This window comes from Lepidochelys olivacea (genome assembly GCF_965140295.1).
Source record: "Lepidochelys olivacea isolate rLepOli2 genome assembly, chromosome: 3".
NCBI lineage: Eukaryota > Metazoa > Chordata > Testudines > Cheloniidae > Lepidochelys > Lepidochelys olivacea.
In genome coordinates, this window is record NC_140413.1 from 55,044,841 (window position 1) to 55,066,729 (window position 21,889).

At 38.5% G+C, this 21,889-nt stretch overlaps 1 protein-coding gene across 5 annotated transcripts in view; it reads left to right on the forward strand.

Moving 5' to 3' along the window:
• The window catches only part of ADGRB3 (adhesion G protein-coupled receptor B3), a 620,721-nt gene that overhangs the window by 304,040 nt on the left and 294,792 nt on the right, over positions 1-21,889 (forward strand). For all 5 annotated transcript variants that reach the window (XM_084625079.1, XM_084625076.1, XM_084625077.1 and 2 more), the window contains one exon: positions 7,021-7,215. In XM_084625079.1, the coding sequence (XP_084481205.1) occupies positions 7,021-7,215 (195 nt within the window). The remainder of the gene's footprint in view (positions 1-7,020; positions 7,216-21,889) is intronic.

Genomic DNA, 21,889 nt, shown 5'->3' on the forward strand with positions numbered 1-21,889 from the left:
CTCCTCTTATTTATACCAGTGCAAATCAAGAGTAAGTTCACTAAAGACAATAGAGTTGCACTGGTGTAAACCTGATGAATGTGAGAGGAGAATCCAGTAACTCCACAGAACAGGTACAGTGGCAGTTTCTACATTTTTCTTCCAATGAGCTTCCAGTCATAACCAAGATGGACATCTAGAGCAGTGGCTCTCAACCTTCCCAGACTACTGTACCTGTTTCAGGAGTTTGATTTGTCTTGCGTACCCCCAAGCTTCACCTCACTTTAAAACTACTTGCTTACAAAATCAGACATAAAAATACAAAAGTACACTAGGAGTGAAAAATTGCTTACTTTCTAATTATTATCTTATAATTATAAAATACATAAATTGGAATATAAATATTGTACTTACATTTCAGTGTACAGTATATGGAGCATTTAAATAAGTCATTGTATGACATTTTAGTTTGTACTGACTTCACGAGTGCTTTTTATGTAGCCTCTTGTAAAACTAGACAAATATCTAGATGAGCTGACAACCCCCTGGAACACCTCTGCATATCCCCAGGGGTACAGGTACCCTTGGTTGAGAACCACTGATCTAGAGAAAAGAAGAAAATTCAGTTTCCATATCCATTAAGTTCTTAGTCTCTGATGACATTTTTTATAAGAGTGCAAATTGCAGTGGTGTTTTTTTAAGTATACAGCTATGTACTATGACCTGGACTGGCACCACCAACTCATTTCACTATAATGTATTTGGAAAAAGTTATTCATTGCATTAGCAATGATTGTTATACGAGATTAGATTGTAAATATGCAAGGAAGAGGAGCATGTTCTTCTGTGTGTTTTTATGGTCTGTACGTTTGCCTGAGTTATTATTATGGTGCTACCATAATGATGTTTTAAAAAAATAATACAAATAGAGTAATACTCTTGGACTCTAAAAACTACTTTAGACTCGATTTGTTTCCATTAAAAATCCTTAATAATTAATAAAATAATAATAAATTATTTGAAAGAAAAGTATATGGAACTTTGATTTCATATTCCTGAAACTAAATTAAGGAATGTTAACATGTGTTTCTCTCCCTCAGTTTAAGTCTCAAAGAGACAGATTCCTTGCAGAGACACCAAGTTAAAAGTTAAACACAGCTATGCTGAATGAGCTCAATGCAGCCTAGAATGGCATATATGCCTACTGGAATGGGCCAATAAAAGACACAGATGTATTTTTGGGCCATTTACTTAGGTGCCTAACTCATATTTGATAATTTTGGATAAAACCTCTTTGAGCCTCAATTCCTTCTAGACATAAGATTGGTATAATAATAATGATATGTCAGGAGTGTTGCGAGGATAAATTAATTAATTAATGTTCATTAAGAATATGTCTACACTGCAATTAATAACCCATGGCTGGCCTGAGCCAGCTGCCTGGGGTGGGGTTAAGGGACTTGGGCTAAGGGGCTGTTTAATTGTGGAGTAGACATTCTGGCTCGTCCTGGAGCCTGCAAGGTGGGAAGGTCTCAGAGCTCAGGCGGCCACCCGAGCCTGAATGTTTACTCCACAATTAAACAGCCCCTTAGCCCGAGTCCCACAAGCCCAAGTCAGCTGGCATAGGCCAGCCATGGGTGTCTCATTGCAGTGTAGACATACCCTAAGTGTATTGAAATCCACAGGTTAAGACTCTACAAACTTTTAATGTTAAATTAATTTATCATTAAGGACTAGCTGAGGTATGAAGATACAAAACAAAGTCTTTTGCAGATCAGAAAGAATATTTTAGGATATATTTTTCTTTCAACTAATTTATTTTTATTTTTATTTTTATGTAGGGGTCCTACATTAAAACGCATCAATGGTATTAGCAATACCAAATCATTAACTCAAGCCATCAAATGGCAAAATTAAAAACAAATAAAGGATGGGAATATTCTTAGTGATTCCTTAAACTGATCACTTCTTAGAATCTTCTATCATTTGAATATTTGTTGTTCGGAGTCTTTTCAGACTGAGTATAACTGTTCAGATTTCCTGTAACTATAGTACTGTATATAAATGATCAGTTTGATACTGGGGGCCGAGATTTGACATTGTCAAGGTTAATTTTTATTCCCTTTAGATGGATCATAGATGCTGACAAATCAAGGGATGTAGACAGGTTGAACTCTAAGTCAATGTCCAGCTAAACATTTCAGTAATTTTTTCAAGTACTGTATGTAGATATGCTGTACATGCTGCTAGAGGCAGGGCTGACAATTGAAGTATCACTTTAACAGCTGCTTCATTTCACCATCTCTCGGCTCATAAACTTTATTTTCAATGAGCTTGCCTGGAAGGCTACTAAAAATGACCTCCACAGAATGCTAGAAAGACCTTGAGTGTTGTCCGGAGTAACTTTCTTGGGCAATGGAAGGCAGTGAATAATCCTGTGGCATAGACAATAACCAGGATGTAGAGAAAAATATAACTCTTTATTGTCTGGGCCTTCTGATGAGAACAATCTGCATCCTCACCCTGAAGCTGTGTCTACAGAAGGAGTTTTTCTGTTGGTTGATTAGTTAATCCACTGTTCGAGAGGCGGTAGCTACATTGATGGACGAATTCTTCTATCCACCTAGCTGCAGCTACGCTAGGGATTAGGTCGGCCTAATCATGGTGCCCAGAGTGCTACAATTTTTCACAGACCTGCGTGACATAACTAGGCATATCTAACTCCCATTAAGCCTGACTGTCACTTAGAGTACACATGCAGAGTATTAGTCATATGGGACCAGATCCTGAGGTGGTGTAAATTTACACAGATCCATTAAAGGTAATAGAACTATGCCAGTTTACGCCAGCTGAAGATCTAGCCTGTGATTAAAGTGGTGTGTAGCAGCTACATGCCTAACATTAGTAATCCATTCAAGGTATTTGTCTGCAGATTCATGCAGTAGTGTGAAAATATGCTCAGTTGTTTCACACAATAGCAGTGAACCTGCATGGCATAGAAAGAGGGTGCAAGGGGGGTTTGTGAACCATACTACAGTAGGAAACAAGGACAAAGTGCAGTTATGGAAATGGTAGTCAGCATCTTGCACCATTTTCTGCATTGCATGCAGACAAACACCACATTTACTATGCAGCCCAGACTCAAATCAGGGGTGATGTAAATGGTGGCATACATTATATTTTGCTAAGATACATTGGTGGGAGGGGGCTGCTGTATCTTACACCTTCCTATTTCCTCCTGCTGGTTGCTCTTCTGTCTGCCGCTGGACCCTTCCACTAACTCTCACTCATTTGCACTCACTTTCACTGCCTCATGATATTGTAACTTCTTCCACTATTTATGCCACTCCTGAATTTGGCCCCAAAATCTAATACTTACCACTCTTTAGCCTTATAAAATCCCATTGCCTGTGAGAACATTAGTGTCAGCAAAGCTCCTGCTGCTGGGACCGTTTTTACCACCACATCAGCATGTAGTAAAAATGTGTCTTGCTGTGGGAGCTATGTCTGTGCTAGGGCTCCCACTGGTAGAGCTACAGGTTTGTAAAGTTCTGTAGTGTAAACACACCCCTACAGTGCCTTATATGTTCAAGAGCTTTAAAGACATTAAGGGGATTAGTGTTGTTTATTATTTGTACTATGGTAGTGCCTAAGGACCCCAGTCATGGATCAAGATCCAACTGTTCTAGGTGCTGAACAAAGATGGTCTCCACCCCCGAGAGTCTATAATCTAAGATGAAAGATAACAAGTGGACACATGAATGAGTGGAACACAAGACAATAAGACAATAGTGGTCCGCATGATAAACAGTGGTCACAGCTATCCACTTGTGAGTGGGTAGCTGAGTAGGCATCAAGACAAAGGAGAGCTTCAAAAAGGACAGCCAGGTGGCTTTGTTGATGTTTGCAGGGAACTCAAAGCCATCTCACCATCTTCTTTCAAATCCCTCCTTAAAACTCTCCTCTGTTGCCAAGCCTACAAAAAATATAATATGGTTAGGCAGCTGGTAACCACAGCTAGATTTTGTCACAAGGGCTCAATTTGTCACAAGGACACAGCCCATAGTGCTTCTTGTTAGGCCCTACAGTAGGAGCATTCCATGAAGGAGCTGTAGCCACAATTTCCACTCTTCTTTCCCTTGATCCTGGGGTAGTAACATTTTATGCCAGCATATATTGCTACTAACCATAACACCCTCACACATACATAGGAGGGCTGGAGACAAGGCTCCCCCTATTTACCACCCTTCCCACTCAGTCCTTGTCTGTTTCCAAAAGGAAGTAACCATGTCTAGGTAGCCCAGGTAGAGATGTAAGCAAAACAAACATGCAGTCCAGTTTAACTCTAGCTAATGAATATTGGAGCTCCCATCTCTCAGTTATGTAGATACTGTAGGTATTATCTTTGTTTTACAGGTGGGGATGCAGGGGTACAGAGAAGTTGTAGCTTGCCCATGGCCACAGGGTCAGGAGCACAGTCAAGAAAAGAACTTATATATTTTGACTATGAGTTCTGTGGCTTCTCAAGTGTGTGTGTCATGGAATATAAAAGGGGATTTATGGCCAGGGACAAGGATTCTTGAATCTGTATTTGGATTCACAGTGTTTGTTTTGTTGAAAAGCAGTTATTGTGAACTTATAGATGTGCAGCTAAGACAGCCAAGACAGTAGTAAACAAACTAAGGGATAGAACAGTGTCTTTATTACATATTGTTTGTCTTGCACACACGAATCATTTTCCTTCCCTGGTGGTTTTGGCCAATGCAGGATCTGGTTTCTCCCAACATGTGCAAGTATCTGTCTGGATGCTTATGTGGTCCCCATCACCATAGCATTTGTAATCTTAATGGATGTATTTCATGTCACCCCAATGGGGGAGAGAAGTTTAATTATCCCAAGATTAGAGACAAGCAACTGAAGGATAGAGAGATGAAATGACTTGCTCCAGGTCACCTAGAAAGTCTGTGGTATCAACAGGAATTGAAGCCAGGTCTCCTCAACCCCCCAGTCCAGTGCCTAAATCACAAGTGCTTCTATCCTCTCTCATGCCCATTTCATACTGTTTGTTTTCTTTCAAGTTCATTTTAAAAACCCTCTCTTAAGTCTGATGGAAACTGAAGAAAATGAATTCTGTAAACAAGTTTCTCGCCTAATTACCCTTTTCAGTTTTCCGTAGACTGAAGGAGGCATTCTTCTGAAACATTTGTCTAAAGAATTCATTTGCCTACATTAATATTACTAATACTTGTTTGTTGAAACTGAATAATAATGCTTTCTTGTAGTTAACATATAGAATCAGATCCTCACCCTGTTATGCCTGCAGCAGCTGATAACTTGGGAGATGAAAACCACTGAGGACTCCCCTGCCCCCCAAAATAGGAGCAATCCCTGGCTGCCTCTACACCCAGAGTATTCCTAGGGCATTGTCAGGGTGCTGCTGCACTCTGGAAATCTCCTGATACTGGAAAGGTCCCTGGGAGCAGCTGGGCATAACATGGAGCAGCCTGAGGCTCATCGTTAAGTTCTGCTGGGATTTTGTCCCAGAATTGGAAAGCCACAAAGTGGCTTAAGAGCTGGCCATGTTTGAGCACCCAACACCCAGCTATGCCAAGTGTATCTAGTGTATCTCAACAGCATTTAAGGGGGTAGCCCAAATGATACTATACTATAGTATACTATACTATAGTGTGAATAATATTTAAATTATATGTGTCAGAATGTACTTTTATATAGCACTTTATATAGCACTTTCCTTAAAACATTATTGATTTTTTTCATGTGCTGCATTTTTTGTGACAGTTTTTTTTTCTTTCTTTGAAATTAAAACATAACAAAACAAAAGGCAGCAGTGGAAGGTAATGTAGGGTACATTTATCCCCTTCGTTCCATGCCACCATCACGTTGCATTACATCAGTCTTCTTTCCTTTGGATATCAGTAATCAGGCCAAGATAAAAAGCAATTGAAAGTATATTTTCAGAGGCGGTATCAGTCAGTTTTGCGGCTAGCTTTTAAGTTGCCTCTGTAGCTATCTTGGATAGTGTGAAGGTCTGTCCAGGTTACTTTATCTTTTTTCAACTTGTCTTGGATTCAGAGGAACTTTTACTTTCATATGGTACAAAAAGCAGGTTTCTTAAAACCTTGGCATTCTTTTTCAGCACATGCTGGCCTTATGACATCCCTCTTTGTGATATGCTGCACATCTTACCTAAATATTGAGTTGACTTTAGAAATACTTGAAATCCACAAGTTCAGCTTCCGACCAAGGGTCGACATATTCTTCCATCTCTATGCACACTATGGGCTACATTTTTCACTGGCCCTGCACAGATCTGCAGAGGGTGAGCGAGCAAAATAAGCCATCTCTCCTTGATTGCTGCACAGGACCTATTCACAGTTTTTGAACTTCATGAGCACAAGGTTTGTTCCAGGATTGTACCTCTAATAATGTTAGTGCCCTTAAAGGGGACAGGATGGTCAATGACGGGTCCATGTCCTTGCCTCCATTTCCACACTGGTCAGCCCAGCTGGGCTGGCAAGGCTGATAGCATGTACTGCAAGCTTTTAAAGAGTACCATTTGGGGTGCTTTGGTCCTTGTTCCCACATGGTTCCTGAACCATTGTATCTGAATCAGGGACAATGACTCTACAGCTGCTGCTCTGGAAAAGACTGGAAATACATGATCATACTGTGGCCCGTAGGTTAAACAGTCTAGCCCAATGTATTTCTTTTGGAACAGAGGCGTTTAGAAGTCTTTGGGCTCAATACAGGGGTAATGGCATGAAATGTAATGGCCTGTGATATAAAGGAGGTCAAACTAAATGTTCTAATGGTCGGTGAGAAATCACATGCTTTTCATTGTATCCTGTTCTAAAGTTATTTGGTCTCATCCTTAATAAAAAAATACATTGGTTGTTAGAGCAGTGCGATTCTCGAAGTTCCTAAGGATGTTTGGATTATATTACGTTTATTGTGGTTGAGACATTTTTAAATGCAGTAAAGTAGGTTCTGATATTTATTTCACACTTCTGATTGTCACAGATTAAAGAGCATCTGGCCAAAGGACAGAGGATGCTGGCTGGTGATGGAATGTCCCAGGTGACCAAAACACTGTTGGATTTAACTCAGAGGAAAAACTTTTATGCAGGGGATCTTCTGATTTCTGTGGAAATTCTCAGAAACGTGACAGACACATTTAAAAGGGCAAGTTATATCCCTGCATCTGATGGTGTCCAGGTAAGAGAAATTCTGTAGAACAGGATAATGATTCAGCTACTGTTATTTAGTCAATGTTCAGCATCATCTATTTGCCCCAAGAACAAGTTAAATCTGCTCAGGAGGTGTAATAGAAACACAGTAAACATTAATTATGAATAGGGTGAAGTCTAATAGGGCAAAAGGACCCAGCTACATTTAAGTGAACAAACATCTTAGAACAACATAGTGTGTCAAAAGTACAAAATTCTTTTTTATAATGATTATTCTAGTAAGTTTCCATTCTCAGTGGTGGTGGTTTTTTTATTTCTATTTTTATTTTATTTTTATTTTTTTACATCAAGCAGTTCTGCAGCATTGTTTATTCTAGTTCCTTTGATTTGAAAATCTATCCAGGATTAAAGCTCATTAAAAGAGCACAGGAGTGATGTATAGTGCATTTGATGTGAATTTTGTATTTTGCATCTTAGATTAACTCTTCCTGTGCCAGAAGCCATAGTGTTTATTTCAGCATAATGTTCTGCCTGTCTCAGTATATAAAGTCCTTAAAAATAAAAGTTTGGCAGGATTCCCAAATAAGGTATAAGTTTTTTTTTTTCATCTGGGAATTTTACATGCACTTTTCTCAGAATGCAGATTTACTTAAAGGAAGATATTAAGAAAAAACAGTATACTGGCAGTATATCACTTACTAAATGGAGGGTTCTGTAATAATTCATAAAATAATCATGATGTGATTAATGTACAGCATATATGTGTGTGTATGCAAATATAATTGAAAATGTATGATCTCTTTTAGAAATATAGTAATTTCTCCAGAGTTAAGGTTTTAACCAGCTTTCCATTCTACTCCCAATTTTCTGTCTTTTTTTCTCTCTCTCCCATATACACAAACCTCTTTCCTCAAAATAAAATAGTGTCTTTAAGATTTCTTGTGTGTGGCCTTCATCCCGTGGAAAAATATGTATCCCAATTTGAGGTGAATTAAAATGAGAATTTTCTTTTTAATTTGTAGGAAAAAAATTGGCACGTCTCAAAAACAGTTTGGACTGGAAATTCCATTTTTAATCTGTCTTAATCTGCAGTAGTGGTTTTGAGTATTTTTTTAAAGGTTGACTGCTTAAACAAGGAGTTATTTTGCTACAAATCATTCATACTGTCATCAGTCCAATAGCTCCAAAGTAGCCTTTCCAAGGCTCACAGAGACTACAAAAACTTTTGGTAGAAACAGCCTTGAGAAACTGCTTGATATAAGTGGTTTCTGTTTATGGATTTAGCAGATGGGGTCACACTCAACTCAGCAAAATTAGTAAGAACTTGATTCTGTTCCCATTAATATCACTGGCAAAATTTGTGCTGATATCAATGAGGTGGAAGTGGTCCTTAAATCGTTAGTAGACCTAGCCAGGAGAAACTAATTTTTGTTTGTTTATTTGTTTTCCCTTTAGAAACGTAGAGAAATTCTGAGGGCAAGGACCAGGGGAGTAAATGGCCAAAAATATTGCTAAACTATAGTTCAGGTTGTAAATTCAGTATATTTCAATTAGGAGATATAATAATTGAATTTTGGTGGGAGTTGGATGCCTAACTCCTATAGCGTCCTTTAAAAATCCCAGCCTAAAAATCCCACCCTAAAAAGATACTGAAAGATCAAAAGAAATAGGAAATTTAGTAAATTTATAAATATAAAACTTAAAACTCATATGCACACATTCTGGAAAGCATATAACGTAGAGTGAAGGCATTCCGAGTATATGGATGTTAAGTAATAATTCCCTCATTGATTTCTAATGATATACAGTGAAATCCTGACCCAGTAAAGTCAAAGGAAGTTTTGCCATTGATTTCAGTGGGGACATACAAAATTTCACCACCTCCAGATATTACATCTCATGTCTTGGTTTTCCTACCACACATTATTATGCTTTCTATTCTATGGCTTCTGAACAAAATATTAAAGAAACCACAATGAAAATTAAGAAGATATTTTTATAATTTAAAAAATTCTTCTGTTTTTCTTAAGGAAAATAAATGTGGACCTTTCATTAAATCATACAATCATAGAATCATAGAATATCAGGGTTGGAAGGGACCTCAGGAGGTCATCTAGTCCAACCCCCTGCTCAAAGCAGGACCAATCCCCAGTTAAATCATCCCAGCCAGGGCTTTGTCAAGTCCTCCAATCTTGACTCATCTCCCTGAGAAGAAGTAGATAAAGAATAGAATTCTTTATCTCTCTTTTATATACATACATGAGGTTTTAAAAAAAAACAAGAAGTCATAATTTAGCATTTTGTTTGATGTCAGAACAGTAGATTATGAATTCTGGGTAATTATATAATTCAAAAATGTCAGAAAGATTTTACTACAATTTACCCTTAGATTACTGGCATTTTCCAGACTGCCAGCCAAATTAAATCTTAGAAGGGAGTGCTGTGGGTGTATAAGAATGTTCAATTTTATTTATTCCATTCTTCTGGGTATTCCCTTTATTATCTGCAGACTTGGAGTTATGCCAAGTATTAATATCAATATAAATACATATTGCAATAGATATAATCTATAGACTTTAGATGATTATGGGAATGACCAGATATCACCTTGCCTCAATGGGTCACAGCTGAGGATACCAGATTCAGGACAAACTGCTGAGAAATAGGGCAGACTCACTCCAGAATGGGTGGTTATTCTATTATCAGATATATCAAGCCAGAAGCAAAGGTAAACTTCTGTCTCACCACACTGGTTAACAAGAAGACCAAATTACAGTCACTTTAGGAATCCCAGCCCTTGTTTCACCACCCAGACATCAGACTTAATGATGAGTGGTTATTTAAAACCAATTTAATCAGATAGCCAAGTCAAAGTATAACTCAGATCGCGCCCAATAATTACACCGTTGCCAATCCTTTAGCATCTAATGTCTAAAGCTTTATTTATAAGAGAAAAGAAAGAGGAGAGAGTTATAGTGGTCAAGGAAAACAAATACATAGACTCATTGCAAAGTTCTGGGATCAGGTTTGTAGCAGTGATGTTACAGACTGTTGGCTTGTAAAGTCTCTGGTAACTTCCAAAAGATTAGAAGGTCCATTGATTGGAATGCTCCTTTTATTGTAAACCCATAGTCCAGAGATCACAGCAAGAAAGATGCAAAATGGCAATGCTTCCAGGGTTTTCTATACCTTCTTCCATGTGCAGGGAATGCTCGCAGTCTTAAATTGTGGGAAATTACAGGCACAAGATGTAGTCCAGGGACACATGAGCAAGTCACGTGATCTTGCATGCTTCAATGACTAATAGGCGTAGACATTACCCATATTCTGGCTAAGGCGTCCACAAGATGGCTCACCAGGCGGGGACAAGTTTCTTCTATGGTTCATTGTGAAAGTTAAATATTCTTTAATGGGTTATCTCCTTGAATAGTTCATTCACAATCTGCTGGCCAAGCTGGATGTAAATTACCCAATGTGTGTTACCCCAGGAGCAAACACATTTGAAATATAGTCAATATTCATAACTTCAGATACAAAAATGATATATGCACATAAGAGTATAATCATACTCAGCAGATCATAACTTTTCTGTTTGCACCATACATAATATACTTGTACAAAATTTGTTGCAATTGTCTTGGCAATATTAAAGATGTAAATGGTCATGTTGCAATCATACAGCATCACGCCAGAGAAATGGGATACAATTAAAAGACTTCAGTATATTTATTTGTGCAAACTAAAATGTTACTGCTTCCAATGTAGTAGAGAATGAGCTAGTATCACAGACCTTTTTAAATACAGGTTTCAGAGTAACAGCTGTGTTAGTCTGTATCCGCAAAAAGAAAAGGAGGACTTGTGGCACCTTAGAGACTAACCAATTTATTTGAGCATGAGCTTTCGTGAGCTACAGCTCATCGGATGAAGTGAGCTGTAGCTCACGAAAGCTCATGCTCAGATAAATTGGTTAGTCTCTAAGGTGCCACAAGTCCTCCTTTTCTTTTTAAATATGCAACTCAGGTGCCAAGTTATTCATTATATAAAAGTTATTCTCTGCATATTTCAAGCTTTTGCTAACAATTGGGGTGTTTTGTACACAGCATCGAAAGAAGAAGAAGATTGTAGGAGACAATTTAGATAACATGGACCAGGATTCTGGATCAATGAGTGAAACTGATAGTAGATTCATGAACGGCAAAAGAAGCACCAGCAGCTAGGGGTTTTTGTTAGCATGGGGATGGTTAGAAAATATATTCTGAATGAACATTACAACTAAAACGATGGTAATCGTGTTATCATCCCTAAAAGAAAAATATAATAAGACAGAATTAAGGTTGTAAATAATATAAAACAGCATTTTAGAACATTAGCCAGAACTAACCTAGGTTTAGTTGAACTATCCTCTGCCAGACTTGAAGAGGTGAGGCTATTAACCTCTTTACAATCCTCTGATCCTGTGACTGGCTGGGAATGAGGCCTGTCCCCTGTGTAAGTTACAACAGTCTGACGATTGTTTAAATTTATGTCTGGCTGTACATGATCCCGTGGAACCATTGCTGTAACCAGAAATGAAAAGGGCCTAGGATTGCCCCCCATTTCCCCAGGACATGTCCCCTGTGGTGGGATGCAAAAGTAGAGGTGATTCTGGAGCCTCCATGCTACCCAGGGATTCAGCTTGTCTGGGGGTTTGAGAGAAGGAAATCCTACCCTTGCCATGTAATAGGATTCATAGCAGCTTTAAACCCCCAGAGTGGCTCAAAGCAGTCAGATTGGACTGAAGAATTGCAGACTTATTTACAGTAAGAAAATATTTGAAAGGAATTAATTTAAATTAAGAAACCATAGCTGTCTGAAACTGACTGCAGTTGGAGTGGATGGAAATTAAGGACCTCAGAATTTGGGTCTCTCTATAGTAGAGTTTTCTATGGAGCCCTTCACTGTCCTATCTAAGCAGTGATAGAAAACGAGGCAGCCCAGCTCCATAAGTACATCCAGCGCCTCATGGGACTGGGCCATTAGATTGTTCACCACCCATTCAGAATTTAGTCCCCTGATAGTCACTGTCTCTCCTTATATCTGCAAAATGCCTTTTGATATGTATACTCTGTGTGTTGTGACCCAGCGAATGGCAGAAATATTGGTAGGTCTCTTAGAAAAATGGCAGATATATTGGTAGGCCTATCAGATTCTTGGTGCCCATTTCATATTTCATAATTTAAACAGCAAAACCAGAAATGCAAAGTGGAAAACATAATACCAACTATACGTATAAAATGATGGGGTCTAAATTAGCGGTTACTGCTCAAGAAAGAGATCTTCGAGTCATTGTGGATAGTTCTCTGAAAACATCCACTCAATGTGCATTGGCAGTCAGAAAAGCAAACAGAATATTGAGAATCATTAAGAAAGAAATATCATACTGTCTCTATATAAATCCATGGTATGCCCATGTCATAAATATAAAGGGAAGGGTAAACCCCTTCAAAATCCCTCCTGGCCAGAGGAAAAATCCTCTCCCCTGTAAAGGGTTAAGAAGCTAAAGGTAACCTCGCTGGCACCTGACCAAAATGACCAATGAGGAGACAAGATACTTTCAAAAGCTGGGAGGAGGGAAAGAAACAAAGGGTCTGTGTCTGTCTGTATGCTGCTTTTGCCGGGGATAGAACAGGAATGGAATCTTAGAACTTTTAGTAAGTAATCTAGCTAGGTATGTGTTAGAATATGATTTCTTTAAATGGCTGAGAAAAGAACTGTGCTGAATAGAATGACTATTCCTGTCTGTGTGTCTTTTTTGTAACTTAAGGTTTTGCCTAGAAGGATTATCTATGTTTTGAATCTAATTACCCTGTAAGGTATCTACCATCCTGATTTTACAGAGGTGATTCCTTTACTTCTATTAAAAGTCTTCTTGTAAGAGAACTGAATGCTTTTTCATTGTTCTCAGATCCAAGGGTTTGGGTCTGTGGTCACCTATGCAAATTGGTGAGGATTTTTACCAAACCTTCCCCAGGAAGTGGGGTGCAAGGGTTGGGAGGATTTTGGGGGGAAAGATGTGTCCAAACTACGTTTCCCAGTAAACCCAGTTAAAGTTTGGTGGTGGCAGTGGAAATTCCAAGGGCAAAGGATAAAATTAATTTGTACCTTGGGGAAGTTTTAACCTAAGCTGGTAAAAGTAAGCTTAGGAAGTTTTCATGCAGGTCCCCACATCTGTACCCTAGAGTTCAGAGTGGAGGAGGAACCTTGACAGCCCACATCTTGAATACTGCATGCAGATGTGGTCGCCCCATCTAAAAAAAAAATGGGATTGGAAAAGATTCAGAAAAGGGCAACACAATGATTAGGCGTATGGAGCAGATGCCATATGAAGAGAGATTAATAAGACTGGGACTTTTCAGTTTGGAAAAGAAATGACTAAGTGGGGATATGATAGAGGACTATAAAATCATGAGTGGTGTGAGAAAGTAAATAAGGAAGTGTTATTTACTCCTTCACATAACACAAGAATTAGGGGTCACCAAATGAAATTAATAGGCAGCAGGTTTAAAACAAAGAAAAGGAAGTATTTTTTCACACAATGCACAGTCAACCTGTGGAACTCCTTGACAGAGGATGTTGTGAAAACCAAGACTATAACAGAGTTCAAAAAAGAACTAGATAATTTCATGGAGGATAGGTCCATCAATGGCTATTAGCCAGGATGGGAAGGGATGGTTTCCTTAGCCTGTTTACCAGAAGCTGGGAATGAGCGACATGGGATGGATCATTTGATGATTACCTGTTCTGTTCATTCCCTCTGGGGCACCTGGCATTGGCCACTGTTGGAAGACAGGTTACTGGGCTAGATGGACCTGTGGTCTGACCCAATATGGCTGTTCTTATGTTCTTATCAACCAGCTCTTCTGTTTAAATTACATGCTACTGGTACCTGCAGTCTGAAAATCTCCATGCATCTCAGCTTCCACAGCTGTTATTTATGGGGCATAGAAAAGGGATGGCAATAGAGGAAAAACAGATGTACTGTAACTTGACTCAGGAAGCTAGATATTCTTGTCACCTGTTTCATACACATGACTTATGGGCAAATAGAACGTGTATGTTAAATCAGACCTTGATTCTAGGTTGATTATCTATAAGCCTGATTACATATTCTCACCAAAAACCTAAGAAATGCTACTGTTAATAAATAGTTAGTTTTCTTATAAAGAGAAGTAGTTAAAATAATCATGAGTAAAAATATTAGTATCAAGATGCCATAAATATGAGTAATATGTATAAACAATGCATAGAGGAAGGAATCTCTGTACAGCACCATGTGCAAGGATCACAGTTGTTTCCTACTGCTGCTTTGAGGTGCTCGGAGATTCTCTCTCTTGCACATCCACAAGAAGAGCCATGCAAAATATGACTACATAACAAAGTTGAAATATTACACTTCAAATTATATTCATATACTTTTGACAGGACAGAATTGTTTGAGTTAATTTGGGCATGAACACTGTATGCATTTAATAATTATTGTATATCACCCAAGTGCCTTTGTTAATTATTGTATATCACCTAGGTCCCTTCATTACAAGTGCTATAAAAATGTTAGATTAATACAGTAAGTCAGTCAGTGCATTAATTATTATTAATAAGCATCAATGGTCTTAACTATCTATATATTTCTAAATATATTCTAGATATTAATCTATCTAAAATGTGTGTATCTATTATTATACATAAAGGGCCTGATTCTTCTTGACACCATCCTGGCACTGTAAATGTGATTTACTCCCACTCTAAGTTCCTTTTACACTTGATGGATCACTTGATGATTACCTGTTCTGTTCATTCCCTCTGGGGCACCTCATATTGGCCACTGTCGGAAGACAGGATACTGGACTGGATGGACCTTTGGTCTGACCCAGTATGGCCATTCTTATGTACATTGCCAGCCTGGTATAAAAGGAACTAACTGCAAATGAAAATCAGGCCAGCCTGTAGACAAGTCCATTTATATTTATTTATAAATGCACTCATACTGTATGCACATTTATTTTCAATTTAAAATGTATATACATGCTTTTCAAAACTTTTTTTAAAAAAGAAACCTACATAAACATCTCTGCCAATAAAGAGACATAGATAATCTAAAGCAGGAGAGAAGAGTATGCACATTATAGGATAACATACAACAACCCATTACAAAATAAGCATGACATAGACCATAAGACTCAAGAACATGAAAAGAGAGCTAATACAAATACACAGCACTCTTCTCAAAGAGAGACAAAGAGAGAGACCAGATGTTTAAGGTGACACAAAGACTGAAAGGTAATATTGTACAAATGCTATAATATTTTTGACAAGTCATTCTAGCAACCTCTTCCTTCCACAGACAGGACACCTTTGACACTGGAGATTTTCCAGGCACTCTTCATTTTCTATAGTGTAGCCATTTATCATTTTAGATATGAACTGTGACATGCAGGGACAAATACTTTGCTGACCTAAATCTTGTGCAATGGTACTGAAGCCAGTGGTGGTGTTTGTGGTATAAGTCAGCACATAATTTGGTCCCTAATATGGATTTTACACAAGGGCAAGTTACACAAGTGTATAAAATATTCACTGGGACTAAGATCTAAGAGCCCAAACTAGCATTAATGAACTCTTAAAACTTCACTGAAGTCAAGGACTGCAGGCCTATGTCTATATATAGATTCAGTTATAGAATATATAGGAATCTAATACCTTCCTATTCAAGTGGCAAATTAAAATGTTTGTTACTTAAAAAGGAAAAAGAACATTATTTAGCATCCAGAATATAAATTTGGTTGGGAAAAATATGATTCCTAAATACTAGACTAGTTTTGGATATAAAGCATATGTTAATTGAAAAATGATATGGCTTGTAGGTGTCTTACATTGTGCTAATAAGGCATTAAAAAAAACAAGGAAAGAAAGAAAGAACAACCAATAAATCTCTATGGGCATTTTTGACATGAAAATCTGTTTGCATGGTCCTTAATTAACCTTTCTGAAATGTAGAGACATTTGAAAATATCCATGTGAGCCTTGCATCCTTTTACATATCTTGAGAGCTGAAAGAGGAAAACTCTTAGAGGTGAAGGATCTCTTTTGGAAAGAATTTTGTAGGTTAAATTACTTGACATTTAATTTGCAGAGTATATTTTATGATGGATTATTGTATTTATAGTCCTCACGATGCAGTGCTGAATATGAATGGATACTCTAAGTGCTTGAGTAGATAAATACTGAGGGCCATATTCAAGACCCATTAAAGTCAGTGAACAGATTCCTGCTGATTTCAGTGGGCACCAGATCAATCCCTGAGACCATTTTCTTCTCTGTTTTCATTACTGCATTGATCCCCAATGTTCCCTCCCTTATGCATTCCTATCATCCAATTTTGTATCACTAAAGCCAATAGAATTTTTGCTACCCACTTCACTGGGAGAAAGACCATGCCTTCAGTTATGTCATTTTTTAAAGTCTCTTTTGTTCCAGTTCAGCAAAGCCCTAAAGCACATATGTAAGTGGTTTGCTAATCATTATTAGCAATGTAAATTATTGGCAATGTAATTCTCACATCTTAAATGGCATCATTAGCTTCCTCCCTTGGGGCAGTGTGAGACTATGGAGGAAAATAAGTGTTTTCAGTGTGATCCTCCTTCATGTGATGCAAAGAGGAAGCTTCCCATTCTCCCAAAACCATATGTTGTTAGAGGTAAACTTTAGGAGCCAGGTTAAATTGGTGAATATTTTATTTTGTGAAAATGTTTTCCCTAATTTTGTGCAGTTGTATATTCCCCAAATTTTGATATTTCCAGTCATGAGAACTTTGGTACTGAAAAATTCTTAAAAATCAATTTTATTCACAAAATCTCATGTGCAATATTTTTATGGAGAATGGGAATATTCTGAAGAGGGAGCATAGTCTAATTTAGTGATACTCAGACCTCAGTGGTTCAGGACCCAAATTAGCCATCTGCATTACCCAAAAGACCCACAATAGTGTGAATTCATTGTTTCATTTACTATAGTACTATTTAAACAGTATGACAGAAGAAATATTTAATTTTATATTTTCCTGTGAGAATAATATATATAAATATAAATATACTTGCAATAAGTTTTTAACTTATTTTCTGTGAGAATAGTATATTTATATTATTATTATAAATAATAAATATTATATATATATAATTCTCACAGAAAATAAGTTAATAACTTAGTGCAAGTTGGTCACTTAATTGGTTAATAACAATAAAAGCATCCTGATTGTTCAATAACTTTAATATCATGTGCTGCAAAAAGCTGCAGGAGACACATTAAAGAGCCACTTGCAGCTCACAAGCCTCAGTTTGAGTATCACTGGTGTAGTTAGTGCATTGATTAGAGAGCTGGGAGCTAGGAACAACTAGTTCTGTTTTCATCTCTGTCACTGACTAGCCTCAATACTTTGTACTTACAGTAAATGTCATTTTTAAAATGCTACTTAATTCTTCACAACATCCCTTTCGGGGGGGAGGGTAAAACTAATGGTGTAGGAGAAAGGAGAGCATATGATCCTTAATCCAATTTCTGAAGTGACTTCCTTCGTGACCTTGAGTAAGTCACTCACAATCTGTTTTTCAGAGCTTCTGAGTATCCATTACTCTAACTGAAGTTAATGACAGCTACAGGAATCTTTTATAAATGAATATAAAAATCATTAGATAATTAACAGACTGCAGACAAAATTGTATGAGTGCAAGAAAACTGATACAGATTTGAGCTGAACAGGCTCTGCACAAAAAAAAAATTAACTCTTACAGACAAAAGAAATTGTAGATAAAAGTGGAGGGGATGCAGCTGATGAATTAAAAAAGAAAGTTCTGAGAAACACTTGAAAGAAATTTTTTTTAAAGTATGCTTTAAAAGCTGTCTAGCTTTTAAAGATGGTTGTGACTTTAGGTGTCATTCATCTGATTTGCGTGAAGACACTCAATACATGGGGCAACCAAACATAGAAAGTAACACCTAGAGGCAATTATATATTTTCTGTTTAAGCCTCCTAAAAAGAGAGCTACTTTTTTGAAAAGTAGCTGACACATGGTTGGAGAGAGACCATAGACTGTCTGTTAGTTTATTTATTGTTATCATTTTGTTAGGAGTTTTGGGGCCTCCCATTTGGAGCAGAAATTGATGACACTGAGTCAGGTATTTTTAGTGTAATTTGTTTATTTTCAAAATGTGTACAAGTTTTGTTTTCTGAAACAAGTAGGGACTTAAAAATGGTGCACAGGCAGTTGCCTTTGGTAGAGGCCTTGGGCCAGGCACTTCTACCCTATCCTAATAATAACACCTTTCTTGCTCTGTATTTTTCCAGATATTCTCGCAACCAAAACTTCTGCTTAATATAAAGCACTCTGTTTCATCTCACAGCCACATAACCCCTCTACTCCAAAAATGCCATTGGACCACATGTTCTCAAGAGAGGGACATGAAACATCATTAACCCTTTTGTGACATTATTGCATGCAAAAGGAAATGTATTAAGCTTTCCCTGCCTAAGGAGACTGAATTAAACCTAGTCTCCTTTACCAGGTTCTGGGTGAGGTGCCTGCTTCAAAGCCCCTAAAGGCAACCTATTACAATATTTTACTGCCAGAGACCTCCATTCAAATGTAGATAGAATCATAGAATATCAGGGTTGGAAGGGACCTCAGGAGGTCATCTAGTCCAACCCCCTGCTCAAAGCAGGACCAATCCCCAATTAAATCATCCCAGCCAGGGCTTTGTCAAGCCTGACCTTAAAAACTTCTAAGGAAGGAGATTCCACCACCTCCCTAGGCAACGCATTCCAGTGTTTCACCACCCTCCTAGTGAAAAAGTTTTTCCTAATATCCAACCTAAACCTCCCCCACTGCAACTTGAGACCATTACTCCTTGTCCTGTCCTCTGCTACCATTGAGAATAGTCTAGAACCATCCTCTCTGTAACTACCTCTCAGGTAGTTGAAAGCAGCTATCAAATCCCCCCTCATTCTTCTCTTCTGCAGACTAAACAATCCCAGTTCCCTCAGCCTCTTCTTATAAGTCATGTGTTCCAGACCCCTAATCATTTTTGTTGCCCTTCGCTGGACTCTCTCTAATTTATCCATATCCTTCTTGTAGTGTGGGGCCCAAAACTGGACACAGTACTCCAGATGAGGCCTCACCAATGTCGAATAGAGGGGGATGATCACGTCCCTCGATCTGCTCGCTATGCCCCTACTTATACATCCCAAAATGCCATTGGCCTTCTTGGCAACAAGGGCACACTGCTGACTCATATCCAGCTTCTTGTCCACTGTCACCCCTAGGTCCTTTTCCGCAGAACTGCTGCCTAGCCATTCGGTCCCTAGTCTGTAGCTGTGCATTGGGTTCTTCCGTCCTAAGTGCAGGACCCTGCACTTATCCTTATTGAACCTCATCAGATTTCTTTTGGCCCAATCCTCCAATTTGTCTAGGTCCCTCTGTATCCTATCCCTGCCCTCCAGTGTATCTACCACTCCTCCCAGTTTAGTATCATCCGCAAATTTGCTGAGAGTGCAATCCACACCATCCTCCAGATCATTGATGAAGATATTGAACAAAACCGGCCCCAGGACCGACCCCTGGGGCACTCCACTTGACACCGGCTGCCAACTAGACATGGAGCCTTTGATCACTACCCGTTGAGCCCGACAATCTAGCCAACTTTCTACCCACCTTATAGTGCATTCATCCAGCCCATACTTCTTTAACTTGCTGACAAGAATAGTGTGGGAGACCGTGTCAAAAGCTTTGCTAAAGTCAAGATACAATACATCCACTGCTTTCCCTTCATCCACAGAACCAGTAATCTCATCATAGAAGGTGATTAGATTAGTCAGGCATGACCTTCCCTTGGTGAATCCATGCTGACTGTTTCTGATCACTTTCCTCTCATGTAAGTGCTTCAGGATTGATTCTTTGAGGACCTGCTCCATGATTTTTCCGGGGACTGAAGTGAGGCTCACTGGCCTGTAGTTCCCAGGATCCTCCTTCTTGCCTTTTTTAAAGATTGGCACTACATTAGCCTTTTTCCAGTCATCCGGGACTTCCCCCGTTCGCCACGAGTTTTCAAAGATAATGGCCAATGGCTCTGCAATCACAGCCGCCAGATAAAAACAAGTCAAAAGAATATTGTGGTTTACTGTCAAAGTACTTCCCAGTAAACACTGGCCCATCTCTCACAACCATTGCACTGTACTCAGGAGTAGAGCTGAGAGGATAATTGATCTTTTGGTTTGGTGCCTCTCTCTCTCACACACACACACAAGGGCAACCCTCTACCGTGGAGACAACTATACTAGTACAAATGTGCTTATACTGGTTTAACTTATGTCCATTACCATATGTCAATAATCTATACTAGTGTAAGTGTCTCCACACTAGTAGCATTGTACCACTTCAACTATACCAGTACAATTAAACTGCTGTGTGAATGCAAAGGCTAAATTCACTTCCTGCATTATTTTAGAAACTGTATTAATGCTGGTGCTGATGCTGAAAGAGTGGATTTACTGGCTTGGCCTTAGAGTTGGGCAATACGTATCAAAAGTAAAATTGATTCACCAAATTCTGCCTTATCCTGTGCACCACAAAGAACCCAGTCCAAAAATTCACAAGCAAAATTCTTCATCAGTTAATGGGGCTTTTGCTTTGGTGCAAGGACTGTTGTAAAGTTTTTAGGCCCATATTATATCTGAAGTAAAATCTTGCACTGTTTAAGTATAAAACAATGCCACTGCATTATTTTCTAACCCTTGGTTTGGGAAATATTTTCCACTGGTACATTCATTACTGTATAGTGAAAAAGATATTTTGTCTATTTTATTTTTTCTGTTTCCCAAACTTATCTCACTAAAAATTCCATGGCAAGTGACGTGGAATCCTTGTTAGTATTAATGAGTGATGTGCAAACCTGAATGGTTTGGTTCTGGAAATATGGATGTTTTCTTCTGAGATTTCCAGTACTCTAGGTTTTAGCTGGAATGGAAATACAACTAGCCTGGGTCAAAGTATTTCATTATGTTTCCAATCTCGTGGTGACTGAAACCAGAAAATGCAGAGACACAGGAAAATTTGGAGAGACCAATAGGTTAAATATGGATATTGAAAAGATTTTGGTTAATTTTTATTACATAAACCAGTAATACTGAGCCCATGACTATATGGCTGGACAGAATAATTTTGTGGTCTAAGCCTCTCTGCAAAGTGGACGCCGCCCTTTTTTGTTCTATTGTAGTGTCTGGGTGATCTCTTATACTGGTGGCAGGAAATAGACCACAAACATGCATCAGTAATAACAATTGTTACGGGGTTTGGGGTACAATCCAGACCAGTAAGAGTCACCACTTGCCCTGCAACTCTAGGGTGCCTTAAAATACTTTGCTGCTTTAGCTCCCATCTTGGGATGCTCAAAACCAGTCTACAAGTATCCAGGATACACTCTGAAGTGTCTCGGTGTTAGATAGTCCTGGTTCGGCAGCTCTGACCCGAGCCTGACTACAGCCCCTCTTTGGCTTCCACCAGCCTTGATTACAACCACCAAAGTGATCCCAACACACACCCATCATGAATTTCCCCCAAACCATGTGCCATGTCTAGCCCTCTTCTGGACAGTTTAGAGAAATAATAAGGTTTGTT